Here is a 24,007-nt window from a genome sequence, read left to right as displayed (position 1 = left end):
TCAGAGTGCAGAAGAAACACCCAAGAGTCTTCAGGGAGTCGTTAAGATTCAGCGTGAACCGTAGGAGAGCCCACCACACCTGTTCCCTATGATACATAGTCCCTCGCCCTTGTAGTTCTTAAGATGGACCTGGGTTTGACTCACCTTCCCACTCTACTTAACATCCAACCTGAGAAGCATCTTAGTAGATGTTATATACATGCAAACACACCAGGGGAGAAGCTCACACACCCCTCCTGGCAATGGCTCCCTTGGCAATACACATGGCAAAGATACGCCAGGGTTAGGCAAAGATATGTCTTTAAGGATTTTCAAGGTATTTGGCTACTGTGTGAATGGGGTTAAAAATAATCTCATGGCTGGAAGGAAAGAAAAAATAAAAGGCTTTTATCACAGATAGACTTTAGTGCACTGAACAACATGTATTCTCCAAGCTAGTTGGTTTTTTACTTCAATGCCATTCCACAATTCTGCCAACTGTCTTCAAACAAAAAGTGAATTTGAAGATTTATAAAATAGCAACTCTGATCTGTAATGAAATCTGAAACCTAGAACTCTAGGCTAATAGCATTTTAAAAATAAAGCAAATGTTTGTCTGAAATAGAGAAGCTGCAACTTCACTGCTCTTTCAAAAGTTAAGATTCTCAATTCTTGGCCATGAGCATGCCCATTATGTAAGGTAGGCACCACAGTCAGAGAAATCATATACTGCAGAAATTTTTTTTATAAGGAAAATTGCTACCTGGAAACTTTCACCTTAATTCATGATTTTGAATGTTATTCGAATACAAATATTAAAAATAATAACGTAAAGGAAATCCAGCACCAGATTCAAAGAAATAATCCCCAAGGCCCCTGGAAAGGTTTTATAAACTATACAAGGTCTAGAACATTGTTTTCTTTTTAAAACACTTGCTGGTGCTCAGAGAGGACATTAACGTTACCATCAACATATCTGACTGCTGTGCCAGTCTGGTAGAAAGCCACATCTCATTTCGTTAGACAAAATAAAGACATATCGACCATAACAATTGTTCTTTGATTGTATTGTATTTCTTCATAAGCTCCCTGTTTTTATTGCCGTGTCATTTTTCTTCCCTTCATTTTTTTCATATTTACACATTTATTTAATATCTTCTCCTTACAAAGCACCTTTCAGATACATTATCTCATTTTATTCTCATGGGAAACAAGTATTATTACCTTGGCTTTTAAAAGTTCAAAGAAAACTGAGGTCTAAAGCACTAATTGACCTATTTAAGATTTCAAAGTGGAGAAAAGAGAACTTCAATGCTTCTGATTGCACACTACCATCTCTGAGTGGACATGAGATTTTTTTTTTCTGTTGACCATTTTTCTTCCTTTCTCTTCCACTCTTCATTCCTTAATGCTGTACTGCTGTGTGCTTATTCTCAATGGCTAGTGTCAGCTCTGACGTCCTCCAAATGGGAACCTGTCCTGGGGCACATGCCAAATCTCAGAGGAGGTGCCTCTCCTATGTGCTCCCATAACACTTCATGTTTCCTTGTGAGAGGAGTCAAGATTCATGGCTCCTTGAAAACAAGAGATTATGTCTCAGTTATTCAATGTTGTGATGCCTGCAATGTGCCGGAAATCCAATAGTGCTTCCTGCTCTGACAAATAAAAACCCACCCCCAAAGAGAGTTTAGATGAGCACACAGAAGAGGTAGCTCCTCTGGGACCAGCATGAGCACCGGGAAAGGTTCCTGTTGGTGGACATCTGAGTTGACACTAGTGGATAAATAAGAATTATCCAGTTGGGGGAAAAAAAAAATAAAGAATTATCCAGTTGGGTAAAGGGGCTGGGAGTACTAAACCAGGTGACAGGGGAAGAAAAGAATGAAAAATAACCAAGTAGGAGAAACACAAATACTAAGGATTTAAGAAAGGGGGCTACCTGCCTATTCATAACCACTGACAACGTTTAACGAGGTGGCAGTTTCTAAACCTCACCAATAGCAAATATTTGATGATAGAAATGTGTTGCAAGGCACAAAGGGGGCTCTAACAACAATTCTTTCCAGGGTTTGACAATGGGAAAATTCAGATGGTCCTCAATCTCTTTGTAAAGCTACCGGAGAAGGAACACTATCTCTTCTTCCAATACTACCATTCCTTCTACCCTAACCTGCAACGAAAATGGCCTGAACAACACAATCCATCTCCCTGTTCCAGTGTTAAATAGATAATAGTACTGCTAGAAATATCACAAATCCTTTCTTTTATCATGAAGGTAAAGAGAAGCTGGCTATAATAGGATTTTCCCATCAGCAATCTCTATCTGAAACCTGTTTCACTATTACATTACATCATTTTAATACAAAATATTTCATACTAAAAGTCAGAAGTAGAAAATAGCAAACAACCAGGCACCCACCATTCAACTTTATGAAATCATAACATTTTGTCATATTTAACTTCATATCTTTTCATTTTAATAAAACACTATGAACACAATTGGAAGCCTGATTCGTACCTCCTCCCTAATACCGTTTTCTGCCTCCTGAAAAAAGACACTAGCGGGAAGTTGATGTACTCATTTTAAAAATACAGGAATATAAAGACTATATAGGATTATCTAGTGGTTTCTTAAATATTACATTAACTATGCATTTTACAATACAGCAGTTGAGGTGCCCTACTAAGCCTCGCTAAAACAGGGCAGCAGAGGCTTAATGAACTAGAACAAGAACCTCTGTAAATACAATTTGAATTCACACATAAGTAGGGAAATTTGGGGAAAGTAGGGAAAAAAACAGACATAAATTAAGAGTAGTAGGTGAGCACTCAAGGTCCAGCTGGAGGAATGATAACTGAGTCTCCTACATAGAGTCAACACTGTGTATTTCATCCTATTTTTCTCTATCTTTGTCAAGACTTACAAATGTTAGGTATGTAGGTTTTCACATATGAAAAATGACAAGTGATAACTCATGGTGGTTTTCATTTGCTTTTTCCTTGTTACTAATAAGGGTGAACATCTTCTATGTTCATTAATTATTCTAGCTACACCATTTGTCCTCTTCACCCCAAACGTTCACCCATTTCTCTCTTAGGTTGATTTTGCTTGTTTATTTGGAGGCATTCTTTATATATGCTGAATGCTTCTTTGACATACCACTATACTCCTATTAGAATGTCTAAAATTAAAATGATTAACCAGAGGCTCCTGGGTGACTCAGTCAGTTATGTGTCTGACTCTTGATTTCAGCTCAGGTCATGAACTCTCAGGGTCATGAGATCAAGTCCTGCCTCAGACTCCACATTGGGCATGGAGCCTGCTTAAGATTCTTTCTCCCTCTCCCTCTGTCCCTCCCCACCTCTCTCTCTCTCTCTCTCTCAACAACAAAGAAAAATAAAATAAAATGATTGAATGTATCAAGTGTTGAAGATACAGAGCAACTGGAATTTTCATACACTATTGGAAGGAATGTAAAATGGCACAACCACATCAGAAAATAGTTCGGTGGCTTCTTAGAAAGTTAAAATACAAGTATAATATGGCGTAGACATTCCACTCCTAGGTATTTACCAAAGCACAATAAAAGCACGTGTCCTTATACAAGGACTTGTGCATGAATGTGCATAGCTTTACCTGTAATAGTGAAACACTGGAAATGATCCAAATGTCTATCAATGGGTAGATGAATAAACAAATATGAATGGGTAGAAGAATAAACTATGGAATGGAATACCACTGAGCAATAAAAAGAAATTGACTACTTATATACACTACAACATGAATGGATCTTAAAATAATTATAGTAAGTGAAACAAGCCAAGCCTCCGCCCCCAAAAAAGAGGGTACCTATCATAGGATTCCATTTATAAAAATCTAGAAGGTGTATACTAATCAATAGTGACAGACATCTGTAGATCACTGATGGCCTGGGATAAGGAAATGTAAGGAAAATCAGGAAGGAGAGATTACCGAGGAACAGGAGGAAACTTCTGTGGGTGAGAGACATGTTCATTATCTTGATTATGCTGGTGGTTCCATAGGTGCGTACATATGTCAAAACTCACAAAAGTGTGTACGTATGTTCAGTTTACTGAATGTCAGCTTAGCAGCTTGTACAGTTTAAATATGTATAGCTTATTTTGTATCAATTATAACTCAATAAAGCTGTTCCTTAAAAAATTTCATAAGAATAGTAGGAGAATAAAAGAGAATCCTAACCATGCTAGGCTTCTGTCTTCTAAACATCTTTTAAAATACAGGTCACGATTGGGGCACCTGGGTGGCTCAGTCAGTTAAGCGTCTGCCTTCAGAACAGATCATGATCCCAGGGACCTGGGATCGAGCCTGACATTGGGCTCCTTGCTCAGCGGAGAGATTGCTTCTCCCTCTCCTTCTGCCTGCCGCTTCCCCTGATGTGCGCTCTCTCTCTCTCTCTGTCAAATAAATAAATAAAATCTTTAAAAACTAAAATAAATTAAAAAATAAAATACAGGTCACGATTTAAAAAAAACTCCCTAAACTTCTCTTTACATCTTTCTGAAAATAAGCAAAATACTGTTTCAAGTAAATTAGAAATAGTGAAGAGGGTAGGGGACATTACAGACAAAAAATTATCCTGGAGATAAAAGGGAGAATAAATGACTAAGGTGAGCATCCAGGTCTTAAAAAGACTGTTTTTCCTCCAGGAAATTCACTGTTAATATGTTCACTGCTGATAGCAGTAATCGGTATGCCAACATACAAAAATTTCCACTGGGCCAACTCACATGGTTGAGAATCTTGCCACTCCAATCCAAATCTGACCTAATGATAATACAGTAATAAAATAATACTAATCAGCCTGTAGACTTTCTCCCCACTGGTCTCAATCCATTATCATACTTATCAAAGGTTATAATCATTTTTCTTTCTCAAGCTAACTCCATTTTCATGTCCCCCTGCTTCTCAAGTGAAATGAACCAGCAAATGTGTAAGTTCTACCCCACGGAGGACCAAAGCCACTAAGCCACAACTTAGACCAAAAAACCTAGGCACACCTAGCCTTAATGATTTCAGAAAGATTGTATTTGTTAAATATTTAAGTCCCCAAAGAAAGACAAAGGCAATTGAGTACCTACCATCTCCAAAAATATGTGTCACAAGCCTGGTAAGTGTTTGCTTAAGGTCAAACTCAACGAGCTTCATGGCCTCCATGGTATGTGTCTCTTGTTTATAGGCAGAGCGAGAACTCTGTTCAAAGAGCTGTAGGCTTTCTCCATCCTTCATGCCAGCAAATAACTGTAAACCAAGAGGAATAATATGTATAAATAGAAATAGTATCTTGGCCAGCCTACATGAAAAAACACAGTATGGGAATAAAATCCAGTAAGTCTTCTAGTCAATGAACATACCAAAAGTAACATTCATCTAGTACTGACTTTGAACAAAGTGCTACATGTAATGGACAGTCTTTAGGGAATTAAAAGACACTGTTCTGATCTTTTCTCATCTCTTCATTTTACTTTGGCTTAACTTACAGTCACTTCCTCAAAAGAGACATTATCATCAATGCTAGTGCAAATAACAGTGAAGCAGGCTTTCAGACTCTAAAATTATACTCCTGACCATCCAACAGTGTCCTTACAGTGTGACCTGAGACTACGTAAGAAAGTATAATCCAAGATTTAAATCCTGTAAAGTGCATGAAGGCAGGAAACATGCTGGACTTCGCTTAACCTTGTTATCTCTAAAGCCCAGGACAGGACCTGAAACATATTTTTGCCATTTACTATCTGGGTGAACACAGGCCAAGTGTTAAGGAAGATAAGTTTCAGGTAGTGATTTGTAAAGTGGAAATAATAACACTAAATTAAAAGACTTTGTGATAATTAAAAAATATATGAAAAGCATACCATATTGGAATGGCTAAATAAATTTTGATTATCATCACAATCATCATTACTAATCACATCTGTTATTAGTCATAAGCCATTTTACCACTAAAATAATGTGTCACCATCTTTAACAACAAAGTAGATCTTCACCTGCTAGGAGAGGACTCAAGATGGAGAACAGAGCAAATGAATCTATCATTCTTTCCTCCTAATGTCCCATGAAATGACATTTAAAAAATGTTTTAACAACAACAACAACAAAAAAGAGTCAACTGCTGTTTGTAGTAATATTGGCCTGAATAGTTAGAACCAAACCTCCTCATAAATCTACTAAAATATACAAAAATTCTTAAAAGCATAGAAGTAACACAATAGACAGGAACCACTTAAAACTGTACAAGAAAGCACAAAACCAGGAAAAAAATAAAATAAAAAGCCCAGCATAAGCTAGAGAGAAACACTGAGAATATTTGCATATCCAAATATCAACTGAAAAGCTGAACATTGGTTGTGACAGCTTACCATGGCAAGTGAGACTCAAGTGAAAGTCCACGGTGTCTGACCAAGTTGGGTTATCAAATAAATAGCCCTAAAGGACTTACCCTCATAATAAGGATGAATACAACATTCTTATACAGAGTTGAAGTTAGGAGTCACATTACCTGGGCAAGAGAGAGAACCTCAGGCGTGAAAATGGACTAAGGCAATTACAGACTGGTAGTTCCTCTAAGTGCCCAGTAAAATCAAACCAAAATCTTCTCAGAAAAACATTCTACTATCCTAGAACTCAAATTAGTCCTATGAGAGCTGAAAACAACTGCAGCTGCCAGAGCCTATGTCTTTCAACACCTATTCTAAAAGTAATTGAGAACAACAAAAAGAGCAAGTAAAACTATTAAACACCATGCCCTTATCATGAAACAGACAATGTCCACATTTTAAGATGATTGTATGTAAAAAAAGAAGGAAAGAGGGGAGGAAGGGAGGGAAGGAGTCAGTCAGGCAGGCAGGCAAGTTAAATAAATCCCAGAGAAAAGGAGCTATTATATTCCCATCCCACTTTTTACCCTTGAGGTAAGCCAGGGCAAGCAGAGAAAAACTGAGGGAAATAGAGAAAAGGGGAACTAGTGAAGTATTAAAGTTGATCTAAAATCACCACCAGAAAGAGTTAAGTGACCATAAGTGTGAAAATCCTACAAGTATTTTAGGAGATGTGACTAGGGACCACAAAGAAGGGACAGCATGACCAATTAAAAGTGACAGACAGTCCTCAAAAGGCATGGTTACAACAGAAGAGGAAAAGATGAAAATAATGAAAGACAAGCTTTGGCAACTCGGTAGGGAGAAGTAAAAGAAGCAAAAGAGAAAACTTAGAGCTCCATAAAATAAAGCAAACCTAAAAACTTAAGAGGATTTATAAAATCATTCCCTTCCCCACCTCACCAAAAAAAAAATCCCAAAAACCAAAAAATTCCACTGAAGACTCTACTGCACTAGCAGAAGAGGGCACCAGACAACTACAAATTCTTCTGAACCAAAAACCCACAAAAAGTAACAGAAGAAAATGAAAAAAAGTTACAGAGAATTATGACTGTGCCCCCCCCCAAAATCAGAAAACCATTCAATACAGCTCAATTGATGAAAAGCTAACCCTTTTCCCATTTTCCTCAAAAAGTCAAGAAGCAGCAGCAGAAGGTAACTCAATACTTCAAAACTAAATTAAATACACTAAAACAAGCACTTGGGGGTATAAAAAACTGCTTGAGTCAGAAACTCAAAAATTAAGAACAAAAATGTATGGAAAACAGGAAGAAATGAAAAGAGAGTTGATTGAACTCAGGAAGGAAAGAGAAGAAAATTATCTCGGAATGGAAGTCGAAATTACAAAGTACACAGGAAAGAACAGCCTCCATAAACATTTAATCAGGACATTAAGGAAAAGCAGGAAGACAACCAAGACAAGAACGATGAGGTGAAGAGTCAGAGAGAAAGCGGTGGAAATGGAAGCCATGCAAAGAAGGAATAACATGCTTATAATTGGAAGTCCCTGAAAGAGGACAAACAGAAGAACAGAAATATTGTGCACCAGATTAAAAGAATACTTGAGAAAATGCACCTGGGAGGAGAAAACACAAGACATGCCCTAGTAAATACTATCAGACTTCAAAGACGAAGAGAAAAAAATCCCTTAGGCCTCCAGGCAAAATGATCAAATAACTTAGAAGGGCAAAGAAATTAGACTAGCATCAGAATCTTCAAAACAACACACAAAACAGGGCAACAATGAAGCCACATTTTCAAACAATTCAATAATAGTAAATTTTTTTAAAAAAAAGAAAGAAAAAGTTATGACCAAGAATTTTATACCCAGCAACACTGGCTTTTGCACATCAGGTCTACCGAAAAAGCTGTAAACGTACAAGAACATGGGGAATTTCACATTTATGAGCTCTTTTTCTAGAATTCACCAAAGCATAAACTTTATTCAAGCAAAAGATGACTGGAAAATATTCAACCAAAAAAAACGCACCACATTAATGATGAAAAACACATTAATTCATAAAATTATAGATTTGAGACTAAAACAAAGCAGAAATAATGGACAAGAAATGGAAGGAGAGGGAGTAGAAGTGGCAAGTGGAACATGCACATTGTTTACCGCACACATCGACAGGTCATAGAGACCACCTTTCAAACAAGCTAGTACGTTAAATAAGAAAACCGTGAAATGAGGGGCGCCTGGGTGGTACAGCGGTTAAGCGTCTGCCTTCGGCTCAGGGCGTGATCCCGGCGTTCCGGGATCGAGTCCCACATCAGGCTCTTCCGCTACGAGCCTGCTTCTTCCTCTCCCACTCCCCCTGCTTGTGTTCCCTCTCTCGCTGGCTGTCTCTATCTCTGTCGAATAATAAATAAAATCTTTAAAAAAAAAAAAAAAAAAGAAAACCGTGAAATGAAAGCACTTAAAAAAGATATAAATACAAAAGTTACCATTAAGACAAAACTACAAACCTTTCTGAAAGACATAAAATAATAATAATAATAATTCAAAAGCAAAAACAAAATAAAGCAAAATATATCTGGTGGAGAAGGAAATATGCTGAATATAAAATAATGCATAACTACACAATATTATGACAAAGTTGAGACCAAACATATCAGGCATATCAATATGTGTGAATGAAATTGATTCACCTCTTTTAAAAGAAAAAAAAAATAAAACAAAATATTAAATGTGATCACAAAGCAGGACCCAACTAACTCTATGCTGTTTACAAGAAACACACCTAAAGCAATGTTAAAAATAAAGGAACAGATAGAGTATAACAAACAAATGGAAACAGAAAGTCAAGCACAGCAATCATGAAATCAGAAAAGGTAAAATTCAAGCCAGAAAAAAAAAAAAAACCCACTAAACATGAAAAAGAAGACGTATAAATTCTAAAATTTTCAAATCATGGGGCACCTCGGTGGCTCAGTTGGTTAAGCATCTGCCTTCTGCTCAGGTCATGATCTCAGGGTTCTGGGATCAAGTCCCAGATCGAGCCTGCATCTCCCTCTCCTGCTCCCCCTACTTGTGCTCTCTCTGTCAAATAAATAAATGAAATCTTTTTAAAAAAATAAAATTTTCAAATCATAATGAGTATACAGTACTTATCAATACAAATCAAGTAAGACAATAATCACACTTATTTAGAAAAATCCTTAGGAGATGCAAAGACACACTTAGAAACACTGATACCAGGAGAATTTAATACACCATTCTTAGTATAAAATCAAGTACACGAAATCAACTAAGAAGATAGACGGCCTGAAAAACATAACTAATAAAGGAAATGATATACATATCTTGCTCCCCTGACAGTATAAAATGCATTTTCATCTGAAGGACCCAGACAACATGAACAAAAATTGATCATACATCAGGTCGCAATAAAAATATAAGCATGTTCCATTAAGAAGAAAGAAGAAGTATGTCCCATAATAAGAAATAATAAGCTACATTCTGACTGTAATACTACAAACTAGAAGTCATTAACAAGAAAGAAGAAAACATACAGGCCCTTCTACATAGAAATTTTTAAAAAGGAAAAAGAAAGAAAATATTTCTCAGGCAACAATAGCACAAAGGGCAATATCCAAATACATAATGAACTTTTAAGAGCTGACAAAATGTCACTAGAAAAATGGGAAAAATACATAAATACACAATTCACCAAAAAAGATAGGAAAATGAACTTAACATGTGAAAGATATTCAAAAGAGAAATGCGAATTAACACTGACATACTATTTCTAATCTATGACATTAGTAGAAATTTAAAAGCAAAACGCATTCTTCTGGTGGGGAAAACCTGTACTCATATAGATTGTTGACAGAAATATAGAAACTAGTAGAATCCTTCCGAAGGCAAATTTGGCAATATCTAACGAAACTACGTATGTGTTCACCTCCTGACCCAATCCTTCCACTTCTATTTACTCTGAAGATAAACCTCCAGAACTAACACCTATGTTCAAGGTGTTCATTGTAGCATCATTTGTAACTACAACATAGTGGAAACAAAGAAATGTCCATACATAAGAGAGAAGTTAAACTATGATCTATCCATACAATGGAGTACTTTGCAGATACAACAAAGAACGAAGATCTCTCTGAACTGATATGCAATTATTCCCAAGGTTCACTGTTAAGTGAAAAAGGCAAAGTGCAAAAAAAGCACATATCATATGGTACTTTTAAAAAAATCAAATATGCAGGGCGCCTGGGTGGCACAGTCAGTTAAGCATCTGCCTTCATCTAAGGTCATGATCCCAGGGTCCTGGGACTGAGTCCAGCATCAGGCTCTCTAGTCAGTGGGGAGTCGGCTTCTTCCTCTCACTCTCCCTCTGTGCTCTCTCTCCCTCAAATAAATAAACGAAATCTTTTTAAAAAATCAATTATGCTGCTTTTCATTTAAAAAAGGGGGAAATAATAAAATGTACACAAATCCATTCATTTGTAAAAAACAAAAATGGACACCACAAACTAAAGAGATAAATTTTGTAAAGGAAAGCAGGTGGTAACACACTGCAGACCAAAAAGAATCAGTGAGTAGGAATGGAGTAAAAAGGAGGAGGAGGTGGGAGTGGGGATGAGATGAGAGTAACATTTCGAAGTAAACTTTTTTTATAGTTCTGACTTTTAGAATCATGGTAATATTTCACCTACTCAAAAAATTAAAAGTAATAATTAAAATCCACCCAGATGTGTTGAGAGCTCAAAATGGAATACCATCAGCAACAACAGAGCTAATTCTAGTCTTAATAAATGACACTGCCACACTGAAGAGGGCAGAAAAGAATTGGCCAAAGTAAATTTGAAAAGTGATATCTTAACTATTTCCTTGAACACAAAATAATAGCAAATACTGTAAATGTTTGCCAGCATGTAATTTTTTTTCCACAGAAGTATATGTTAACATTTCTGAAACTACCCAATGTTCATTCTAGAACTGGTCAAGTAAGTAAATACATGTGGGTATGGAGAACCAGGTTATATTAACTCACTGTCCAAAAGCAAAAACACGAAGAGGGCTAGAAAGACTCATGTCATAATGAGATGGAATGGAGGTATCCATATAAATTCATATTTTTTACACATACACAGCTTAAAAAATAAATAAAAGTACATGTACATATATTTCCTACTTCTGTCCATTGACAGAAGCAATGGACATCCCAATAGCAGTATTATACTCAAGCCTGGGTTTCTAAACACTATTTTTTAATGAAAAAGCAGGGCTCCTTAAAAAAAAATGAATGATTCCTGTCCTGGGACAGACAAAGCATACCGTGAACCTGAGATACAATATGGGACCAAAAAATGATGTAAACGTGTCAAAAGAAACAGGAGATGACTTTGAAGGGTCTCCCAATGCACAAACTGGGGTCAAAGTAAATAATTTTAGTAAGGAACAATAACCCACAAAATAAATATCCAAAGTCGTACGAATATAATTAATTGAATACATATATGTGAGAGAAGGTAAAGGCCTTCCTAATAATAAAATTCTAAACAACAACTTTAGAAGAAATGATGGATAAAGAAAATGACCATTTGGCAAACACCAAAGTAGTAATCATTTCAGGCAATAATTATCAATGGATTCTAAAATCAGTGGGGCTAAATATAATGAGTAAGAGGATACTTACAGAGCTTCAAAGTATCTCCCACAGGAAACTTATTAATTGCAAAGGGAAGAATAATTACTTTATGGTGCAGAAATCTAATAGATGCCATCTTTACCAAGTGATCAAAATTAAAAATTATACTTATCAACACCGTGTGCCTTGTAATATAATACAAAAATAAGACCAGAAATAACTTATAATGTATTATGTGAATACAGTCACTGACCCCAAAATAATTACACACAAAAAAATCAGCAAATAATACTTAATATCCCTACAGATAAAAATAAAGCCATTCTTTCCAGGAATGAGTACTATTCCAAGGACACATTAATTAGAAAGAATGGAGGAGACCTGAACTACTAAGATGAAATGGAAGAGAATCAGTAATGGTACAGAGAAAAAAAGAAATGAGGTGCTCTTGGTCAAAATGCATATCCAGGTAAAAGGTGTTATCCCCCCAAAATAAATAAGTGATCAGAACTGTAAAAGCCCCAGGTTCCAAAAGATACCTTTTATAATCCATTAAAAGTAAAAATCCTATTATGTGACCTAGCTGGCTAACAAAAAAGAACCATTTACTCACAATCATACATTTAAAAAAGAAAACAATGAGCAGAACACCAAGTTATTCAACTAGAAAAGGAAACTGGAGCTGGGTCTTGCAGAATAACTCTGGTGTAATTACCAAACCACATGAAATGGGGGCCCACAGAGTGACAGTCCTGCTCTGTGTCCACTCCAGAAGATAAAGGTCAGCCTTTTTATGTTTATGTATTTAATGAGATATAAGGGACATACAGCATTGTATGACTTTTAAGTATACAACATTATGACTTCAAACACGTATACATTGTGAAATGATTACCAAAATAACTTTGGTTAACATCTACCATCACACATATTTACAAATTATTTTCTTATGGTAAGAAATTTTAAGATCCAGTTTCTTAGCAAGTTTGAAATATATAATAAAGTATTATTGTCTACTGCCACCAGGCTGTATATAACATCCCCAGGACATATTTATCTTACAACTAGAAGTGGTAACCTTTGGCCACCTTTTGCCCATTTTGCCCACCTCTTAACGCCCTGCCTCTGGCAACCAACAATCTGTTCTCTATGAGTTCAGGATTTTTTAGATTTCACCTGTAAGTGAGATCATACAGTATTTTGCCTTTCTCTGACATTCCACTAAGCATAACACCCTCAAGGTTCATACATGTTGCCAGAAACAGCAGGATTTCCTTCATTTTTATAGCTGAAAAGTGTGTGTGTGTGTGTGTGTGTGTGTGTGTGTGTGTGTGTGTATGCATCTTCTCTATGCATTCATCATCGATAGACACTTAGGTTGATTCCATATCTTGGCTATTGTAAATAATGCTACAATGAACATGGGGGTGCACATACATTTCAAGATAGTGATTTCCCTTCCTTTGGGTCAATACCCAGAAGTGGGACTGCTGGATCATGTGGTAGTTTTATTTTTAATTTTGTGAGGAACCTCCATGCTATTTTCCATAGTGACCATACCAATTTATATTCCCACCAACAGTGCACAAGGAATCCCTTTTTTCCACATCCTCACCAACACAGGTTACTTCCTGTCTTTCTGACAAAAACCATTCTAACAGCTTTGAGGTGATATCTCATTGTGGCTTTGGTTTGCATTTTCTTGATGAAAAGTGATATTAACTTTTCATGTATCTGTTGGCCATCTCTATGTCTTCTTTGGGAAAATGTCTATATTCAGTTCTTCCCATTTTTAATTGATTTTTTTAATTGACTCTTAAGGGGTCTTTATATATTTTGGGTACTAACCCAAATCAATATTTTTCTTTTTTGGTAGTTTATTACTAGTGTATAGAAATGTAACAGGTTTTTGTATATTGACTTTTCATCTTTCAACTTCACTGAATATATTAATTAGTTCTAGCAGTTTTTTGGCCAAGTTTTTATGGTTTGCTATATATCATATCATGTCATCTGCAAACAAAGATAGTTTTACTACTTGCTTTCCAATTTGGATATTCTTTTGGGTCTAATTCCTCCGGTAGGACGTCCAGTAATATGTTAAATAAAAGTGACAAGACGAGTTATCCTTGTCTAGTTCCAGATCTTAGGGGGGAAAAAAAAAAAAGCTTTTAGTTTTTCATCATTGAGTGTGATGTTAGCTGTGGGTTTGTCATATATGGCCTTTATTACATGGAAGTACATTGCCTCTATATACATTTTGTTGAGAGTTTTTGCCATAAATGGATGTTGAATTTTGTCAAACGCTTTTTCTACATCTATTGAGATCATATGACTTTTACCCTTCATTTTGGTGGTATGATGTCTCACATTGATTTACAGATGTTGAACCATCCCTGAAATCCTGGAATAAATTCCATTTGGCCATGGTGTATGATCCTTTAAATGTACTGTAGACTTCAGTTTGCTAATATTTGTTGGGGATTTTTGCATCTCTGTTGAACAGGGATAACGGCCTGTACCACAGTCATACCTCATTTTTTTGGGCTTCACGTTCTTACATTTTACAGAAACTGCATTTTTTACAAATTGAAGGTTCAAGATTTCATTGGAGGAAGTAATGTGTGGTGGAAACAGCAAGAGAACTAGGATTAGAAGTGGAGCCTGAAGATGGGACTGAACCTCTGCCATCTGGTGATAAACTTGGACGGATGAGAAATTGCTTCTTATGGACGAGCAAGACCATGGTTTCCTGAGATGGCAGCTGCTCCCGGTGAAGATGCCGTGAAGACTGTTCAGATGACAACAGAGGACTTAGAATATGACATAACTTAGTTGATAAGGCAGTGGCAGGTTTTGAGAGGATGGACTCCAATTTTGAAAGAAGTTCAACTATGAGTAAAATGCTACCAAATAGCACTTCACGTTTCAGAGAAATCAACTGTGAAAGAAAGAGTCGATTGATGCCGCAAACCTCATCGCTGCCTTATTTTAAGAAATTGTCACAGCCACTTCAACTTTCAGCAACCACCAGCCTGATCAGTCAGCAGCCAACAACACTGAGACAAGACCCTCCACCAGCAAAAAGATACAACTCACTGAAAGCTCAGATGATGGTAAGCATTTTTTAGCAATAATTTTTAATCAGGGCATGTACATTGTGTTTTTTAGACATAACGCTATTGCACACTTAACAGACTATAGTATAGCACAAACAAATCTTATATGCACTAGGAATCCAAAAAATTCATTTGACTCACTTTATTGTGATATTTACTTTATTGTGGTGGTCTGAAACTGAACCTGAAATATCTGTAAAGAATTACTGTAATTTTCATTCATTGTATTGTCTTTACCTGGTTTTGGTATCAGGGTAATGCTGACCTTGTAAAATGAGTTTAAAAGTGTTCCCTCCTCTTCCATTTTTTGGAAAAATTTGAAAAGGATTGGTATTAATTCTTGAAATATTTGGAGGAATTCACCAGTGAAGCAATCTGGTCCAGGATTTTTGTTTATTATAAGGTTTGTGATTATTGCTTCAATCTCCTGATTCATTATTGGTCTGTTTAATTTTTATTTTAAGTAGGCTCCACACCCAGCAAGAAGCCCAATGCAGGGCTTGAACTCACAACACTGAGATCAAGCCACCTAGGAACCCCATGTCTGTTCAGATTTTCTATTTTTCATAATTCAGTGTTAGTAGATTGTATTAGTAGATGGTATGTTTCTAGGAAATTGTCTACTTCTAAGTTGTCTAATTTGTTGGCATGCAATTGTTCATAGTAGTCTTATAATTTATATTTCCACAGTATCAGTTATAGCATCGCATCTTTCATTTCTGATTTCATTTATACTGAGTCTTCTCACTTTTTTCTTGGTAAGTCTATCTAAAGATGTATCTATTCTGTTTATCTTTCAAAAAAAACCCAACTCTCAGGTTCACTGATCTTTTCTATTTACTTTTCAGCCTCTATTTCACTTATTTCCACCCTGATCCTAGTTATTTCCTTCCTTCTATTAACTTAGGGCTTCATTTATTTTAATTTTTCCAGGTCCTTGCATTGTAAACTTAGGTTGTTTATATGAAATATTTTTTAGTTCTCAATTTTAGACACATCACTATGAACACCCCTCTTAGAACTGCTTTCCCTGCATCTCATAAGTTCTAGTATGTTGTATTTCCATTTTCATTTGTCTCAATGTATTTTTTGATTTCTCTTTTGATTTCTTCTTTGACTTACTGGCTGTTCAGTAGCATGTTGTTTAATCACCACATGTTTATGAATTTTCCAGTTTTCATATCTTATCGATTTCTAGTTTCATACCATTGTGACCAGAAAAGATGCTTGATATAATTTGAGTCTTCTTAACTTTATTAAGATTTCTTCTGTGGCCTAACATATGACTTATCCTGGGGGAAGTTCATTAGTGCTTGAGAGAAGAACATGTATTGTACTGGATGGAATGTTCTGTAAATGTCTAGTAAGTCCATTCAGTCTAAAGTATAGTTGTAAGTCCTAGGTTTCCTTATTGATTTTCTGTCTGCACAATCTACCCACTAATGAGAACAGGATACTGAAGTCCACCACTATTATTGAATAGCTATTTCTCCCTTTTAGGTGGGTTAATATTTGTTTTATATATTTAGGTGCTCCTATGTTGGGTGTACAAATATTTACAAATGTTATAGCCTCTTGTTGGAGTGACCCCCCCCCTTTATAATTATATAATGACCTTCTTTGTCTCTCTCTTTTTAAAGATTTTATTTTATTTACTTGAAAGGGAAGGAGAGAGCACAGCAGGCAGAGGGGCAGAGGGAGAAGGAAAAGCAAACTTCCCACTGAGCATGGAGCCCGATGTGGGGCTCGATCCGAGAACCTTGAGATCATGACCTGAGCCGAAGGCAGATGCTTAATCAACTGAGCCACCCAGGAGCCCCTTCTTTGTCCCTTATTACAGTCTTTAAGTCTATTTTGTCTGATGTAAGTATAGCTACCGCAGCTTTTGTTGGGTTTCTATGTGCATGGGATATCTTTTTCCATTCCTTCACTTTTAGTCTGTGTGTGTCCTTAACCCAGAAATGAGTCTCTTGTAAACATAATATAGTTGAGTCTTGTTTTCTTTTATCCATTTAGCCACTCTACGTGTTTTGATTGGAAGATTTACATTTACACTTAAAATAATTATTGATAGGTATGGACTTATTACCATTTTGTTAGTGGTTCGGTAATTCCTTTGTTCCTTTCTTTTACTCTTGACCTCTTCCTTTGTGATCTGACGATTTCTCTAGCGGTATACTTAGATTCCTTTCTCTTTATCTTTTGTGTATCTACTACAGGTTTTTGTTGTGCAGTTACCCAGAGGCTTACATAAAATGTAGTAGAGTTGTAACAATTTATTTTAATCTGATAACAGCTTAAAAGTTTGGACACATTCACATTTTTACTCCCCCCCATTTGTTTCACATGTCACAATTTACATCTTTTTATCTTGTATGTACATTAACAAATTACTGTAGTTATAGTTATTACTACTTTTGTCTTTTAACCTTCATACTAGACTAACAAGTGATTAACCCACCAACACTACATTATTCTGAAATTAACTACATAATTAACTTTATCAGTGAGATTTATATTTTTTTATGTTTCCCTGTTACTAATTAGCACCTTTTATATTTCAGCTTAAGGAAGTCCCTTCAACATTTATTTTAAAGCCAGTCTAGATGAACTCCTACTTTTTCTTATCTGTTGAACTATCTTTTCTTCAATTCTGGAGGACAGCTTTGCTGAGTACAGTATTCTTGGTTCAGCAGATTTTTCTTTCAGCACTATGGATATATCATGCCATTCTTGCAAAGTTTCTGCTGAAAATTTTGTTAACAGTCTTATAGGATAGGAGGGAGTGTGGGAGTTCTCTTGTATGTAACAAGGTTTTTTTGTTGTTGCTGCTGCTCTTAAGATACTATAGGATTCACTCATATATGAAATTTCAGAAACAAAACAAACGAACAAAAACAAAAAAAAATAGACTCCTAAACACAGAGAACAAGCTGATGGTTGCCAGAAGGCAGGTGGGTGGGGGAATGGGTGAAACAGGTGAAGGGGATTAAGAGTACACTTATCATCATGAGCACTGAGGAATGTATAGAATTGTTAAATCACTATATTGTGAAACTGATACAATATATCACTGTATATTAATTATAATTCAATTAAAAAATTTTTAAAATCTTTTTTAACAAGATTTTGTCCTTACTTTTAACAATTTAATTATATGTCTTAGTGTTCATCTTGTTTTGAATACCCTGAACTTCCTGGATCTGGATGTCTATTTCCTTTCCCATATTGCGAGGTTTTCAATTATTGTTTCTTCAAATATGTCCCTTTCTCTCTCTTCTTCTGGGACCCGTGTAATACAAAATATTTCTCCGGATACTGTCCCATAAATACCTTAAGTTATCTTCACTCTCATTCTTTTTTCTTTTTGTTCCTCCAGCTGTATGAATTCCACTGCCCTGTGTTTAAAGTCACTAAAGTTCACTAATTCTTTCTTCTGCTTCATCTAGTCTGTTGTTGAACCCTCTGTTGAATTTTTGTGTGTGATTATTATACTCGTTAGTTCTGTGATTTCTTTTTGGTACCTTCTTATATTTTCTCTTTGTAGAAATTCTCACTGCATTTACGCAATGTTCTCCTAACCTTGTGAGCATCTTTATGACCATTATTTTGAACTCTTTCTCAGGTAAATCATTTATCTCCTGTTTCATTAAGGTCTTTTTCTGAGGTTTCATCTTGTTTTTTCATTTAGAGCATACTCCTCTTTTTCTACATTTTCCTAACTCTGTTGTGGCTTCTGTGCATCAGATAAAACAACTCCCTCCCCCACTGTTTATGGAGTGGCCTTGTGTAGGAGTGAATCTTATCATTCAACCCTGCCCCAGCTCTAGGTTCTCAAATCTTTATGATTATCCAAGCAGCCTTCTTTGTGGATGCTAGTGGAGGATGTTGTAAGACCTGTCACTGTCCCAAAGTGGAGGATCTCAGTCAGCACCTAGATGTAGGCTGATTAGAAGACAGACTGTGAGGTTGCAACTTTCAAAGTCTGCAAATATACTTCTTTCAAGGGAAGACTAGTAGGTAGGAGGACAGCCAGTTAAGAACTGCTTCTTTCTTTGCTACCATCCTGTTAAACTCATGAACACAAGCCCCACTGGCCACAAGCCATCAAATGATGTCTTGGCAGCCACAAAAACCAGGGCACCAGATGAAGATCACCCATTTCAGAAGATGCACTATGGCTCCCGTACTACTCCAAATGTCAAAATGAGTGCCATGTAAACAATTAATGAGCACTACGAGAAAGAATCCTTTTATACCACTGTTATTTAAGGATGATGAATGCATAAAATAATTTTTTTAAAAACTGACTTTTGTATTAACTATAAGGATATTTCAAAGTGACACTCAGAGGTAAAAACAAACGGCCCCTGCTTCATGTCACTTACAAAAGGTACAAGAAAAACAGCATATTTCTCATCAAATGCCATCCAATTAGGTATTTCTTAATTGGATACTTAGGTTGTGTGTGAACAACAATATCCATATGGTTTTATTGTAACATTATGTGTATATGTATACATGTATTAAATTGGCTTTATGTTCCCCTCATTCTGGGACGCCAATGTCATTGCATTGTTACCAGGAACAAATGGAATCCTTTCTCAAATTTCCACTCAAACAAACAAGAGATACTTGATCATTTAGGAATTCAGAGCCTGAAGTCAGAGATTTAGTCCAATGTAGTGGTTCTCCTGGTTTTCATGGGTCAAAACTGAGGGAAACAAAAACTAAAGTAAATATTCTCCCAACCTAATAGAACACAAAGCTCAAGTATGTCTCATCAATCCTGCTCTTTCCATAACACACACTAAACAAATACGCTATTGAACAGGTGAAAGATAAGCACCATGACCATTCTCTGGTCTTACGCAATGATAGCCCTAGTGTGTGTGCCTACAAAGGAGAGTGCCCTTCTCCAACTGTCATGTTCTTATTGGTAATATTAATCATACTTCATACTTGTAAGGTGTATTATTATTTTTTAAAGAGCACTTTTTTGATCCATTCATTACCCCTTTCCGTCTGTCATAAGAACCTCCCCACCATCACCCACAAATCCTCCCACTCCTGCTACGAACACTTTACACGGGTGGAATATAAATCTCTCAGAGTGCTTCCCCAAGCCCTCACCGTTAGCATAACATAATTCTGGGCGTCCACTTGTGCCATACAGGTTTCAGTTATTCACTGCAGCCAATCTAGTTTTAATAGATCAATCAGAACACTGGCATGTCCGTGCAAGTACAAAAAACATATCAAAAATGCTAGGGGAGGGAGGGCTGACAAAATAAACCCAAAAGCCACCAATGTTTCCCTAAAAGCAGCATATATTCTTTTAAGATTTAGGGAGGTATACAAGTAAATATATTATTGTAATAGTTACGTATTAGTTTAATTGTGTACTAGAAAAATACATCACTCCCACATCAAACCCATAACTTCAGAGGTAACAGAGCTTAGGACAATGCTAAGTAAAAGAATTCAGTCATGTTAAGACTATTTTTTAAAAATTCTTAATATCTAATATTATACACGATATAGAGGTTTAAGCAAAAAAACACTTGTAACATACACTAACGACTCAAGTTGGGAAAACTCTCAAAGAAAGAAAAGCAGTAATTTGTAAGGCCATCTGCACAATACAGCACAAAAGAATAAAACCATGTGAACAAATCAGCTATTATTTCTACAGCAAATATAATACTGGAACGGGAAGAGACTTTACAGATCAACAAAACCAACTCCAAATAAGAAAATGAAATCCAGAGAGGGCAAGATCCACAGAAGCTAAGATCACTGAGCCAATTAGCCACCACACTGGGACTAAAACACTCAGCTTACCCCTGATTCCAGGGACCTTTAAGTGGCTGCCTCTCTCTTAGCTTTATGTTTGAGAGATATCCACTGTTGATGAAATTAAACTTGATTCCCATTAAGTGCAAACAATAGGTATGTTATTTGTTTTTCTACTAGGATTTCTTCTATTTCTCTGACATTTTCTTAAGTGTCCTTGCACAAACCCAAATGACCCAGAACAAAAATTCCACCACTACCGCAATTGCTTACAAAAGCCAGGGCAAGTTCACAGATGAGAAAAGAATGAATGTGAGAAATTAATTCTAATCAGGCTCAAAACTAAAAGTGGATTGCAAAAGCCAATTAAATTTAAAATTTAGAGAGTCAAAGGGATTTTTCAAAATGGTCCAGATTTTTAAACACACATTAAAAAGCAAATAAAAAAGCAAATGTTCAGAAGAATAATATATATCTATGCGAAATCCTAAGTGGCCAAGTGTAAAGGGAACGTGGATAATAGCAGGACAGAGTTATTCAGGACTGGTCTGTGGTTGCTAAAGCAGTCGTTTTTCTATTCAGCCAGTTAAAGATATCCATTGGGGGTGCCTGGATGGCTCAGGCGGTTAAGCATCTGCCTTCAGCTCAGGTCATGATCTCGGGGTCCTGGGATCAAACCCCACATCAGACTCTCTCTGCTCAGTAAGGATTCTGCTTCTCCCTTTCCCTCTCTGCTCTCTCTCAAATAAAAAGTAAAATCTCTAAAAATATATACATAAATAAATAAAGATACCCACTGATCACTGGTTTAATCTATATAGTCTGCCTTTCATAGTAGCGCTAAATACCCACCATGCCTCTGAGTTCCGTGAAAGATATAATGACCCTACGACAAATTGTGCTGCTGCTGCTGCTTGCACTACCGGCTGCGGGCGAACAGTTCTGGATCATTTACTGTATTTGCTGCCTTACTGAGTGCTTACCTTACTTACTCCTCACTATGCTACCACTGAATCCTCACAATCCTTATTATTTTCCCATTTCTCATATAAGAAACCTGAGGCTTAGAGAAGTTAAGTCATTTGCCACTTAACACAGTAAGTGGTGGAGTCTGAATTGAAACCAAAATCTGACTCATGGACCCATCTTTCAGTTTCTGCGGTAATTTCCATGACGGCGTGTATATCATCATCTCTTTGTCTTCTGTGTATCAAGAATCTATAGAGTTGGATGGATGGGATTATGAACAGAATATGAAACATGAACAGAGACGAGCTGCACAATTCCACACACCAATACTGCTTTAGGCACCCTCTGTAAAATAGTGACGGTTTATCCTAATTAAATCATTATTATTGCACAAGGTCCAATAAATCTCTCAAACTATAATTAAGGTTTGCCTTTCAAATGCATGCACGTGTGTAAGTGCATGCATGTGGACAGTTATTTGGGGAGCACTGCTTTGAAACCAGAGGCTGCACGATGTCCTGCCTCGTCGGCAGGAAGGCAATGGGCGGCAGAGGCCACGTGTACTTCCGCAGGCAATGTCAAGCGCAAGGCGGCGGACATTCCTGTGGCACCTATTATGACACCGTGCTTGATGGAGGTTACCTCAACCCTTTCCTTCTTCACTAAAGGAAAGAACAGAACCAAATGAAAAGAGCGGTCGACATGTGGACTTGAAGTGCTTCAGAGCTGAACAAATAAATGATCCTCACAGAGGTGAGAAAGCAGAAGAAATAGTGCTCAAACCCAAAACTGGTTCAGAAGAAACCCTCCAGAAAGAAAAGACATGGATTTATGATATTGTTGTTCACTGTACAACACTCTGAAAGATGAAATAGCAAAGAAAATAATCAAAATAAAACCTTCGTTCAAGGAGCCCCTGAGGTGACTGGGGCTCATAAAGGCAAGGTCCCTCAAAGGCATCCAATGAGGATATGTTAAGCATGCGGGTTGCACAGGAGCCCATGTTCACTGCTTTTTAACTTCCTCTTAATGCGGCTGAAGTAATTCCACCTTTCCCTCCTGAAGAGTCAAGCCAAGTCTGATCTCACGGTAAAAAAAAAAAATTAGGCTCACTCTCTGAATAATCTAAACAAGCTAAGAAAGTACTGGAACAAGAAACTGCATTAGTAGCATCAAGGCAACATTCAGAAAAACACATTTGAAACAGATATAATATTTTCGAGTTACAAAGCATTTCTGCATTATAACATTAAAACAAGTATGGCCGGGGCCCCTGGGGTGGCTCAGGTATAATTAAGTGTCTGCCTTCAGCTGAGATCATGATTCCAGGGTCCTGGGATCGAGCCCCACTGGACTCCCTGCTCCCTGCTCAGTGGGGAGCCTGCTTCTCCCTCTCCCTCTGCTGCCCCTGCTTGTACTTTTTCTCTCTCCACCAAATAAATAAATAAAATCTTTAAAAAAAAAAAAAAGGTATGATAAGGTCATACTTCAACAGCATTTGTAGTTTTGATCAGCGGGTACACCAATCAGCCACCAATTCAGCTCATTCCAGATTCCTAAGTCAATCTTTGCCTGAGGTAATAGAGCAGAAGTCTAAAGCCCTGTGGGACAGCATTCTTGCTCTGCACGATAGCAAATTCAGGCACAAGAAACATAAGTGAACATATAATCCAAGATCATGTTGATGGGAAAGTATTGCCAAGTGACACAGCCAAATAAAACAGTTTCAACAGAAAGGTTGAGAACAAGAGAGAAATGAGGTGACAACTATAAATCCAGGCTATGCAAACCAGCATTTTAATAAAGAGGAAGAAGAGGAAGTGAAAGGAGATGGGGAAAGGAAAAGAGGGGAAAAGAGAGCAGAGATGGAAGAAAAGGAAGAGGAGAGGAGGAGGAGCTTTCAAATCTCAACTACAGTGCCCAAATGACATTTCAGTCTGGGGATGTGCTGTTTCAGAATGATGCTATGCCTGCGGTCATAAAATATTTCTGCAAGCTGACATTTTTTAAACTGTTTCATTTAGCTATATGACTCTATTGGAAAGGATCTGACTCAAAAGACTACCAGCTTAATTAGATGAGGGGAAAAAAGTAAAAAAAATAATAGTCTTTGAGTAACAGGTA

At 36.7% G+C, this 24,007-nt stretch overlaps 1 protein-coding gene across 2 annotated transcripts in view; it reads right to left on the bottom strand.

Annotated features, from left to right (window-relative positions):
- FARS2 (phenylalanyl-tRNA synthetase 2, mitochondrial) overlaps positions 1–24,007 on the bottom strand; it is a 524,673-nt gene that overhangs the window by 344,299 nt on the left and 156,367 nt on the right. For both annotated transcript variants that reach the window (XM_040645022.1, XM_008692843.2), the window contains exon 3: positions 5,101–5,260. In XM_040645022.1, coding sequence (XP_040500956.1) covers positions 5,101–5,260 — 160 coding nt within the window. The remainder of the gene's footprint in view (positions 1–5,100; positions 5,261–24,007) is intronic.

The sequence above is a fragment of the Ursus maritimus genome, unplaced genomic scaffold, assembly GCF_017311325.1.
Source record: "Ursus maritimus isolate PB19 unplaced genomic scaffold, ASM1731132v1 scaffold_30, whole genome shotgun sequence".
Lineage (NCBI taxonomy): Eukaryota > Metazoa > Chordata > Mammalia > Carnivora > Ursidae > Ursus > Ursus maritimus.
The sequence above is the reverse complement of the archived record's forward strand: the minus strand, read 5'-3'. Positions and strand labels throughout refer to the sequence as shown.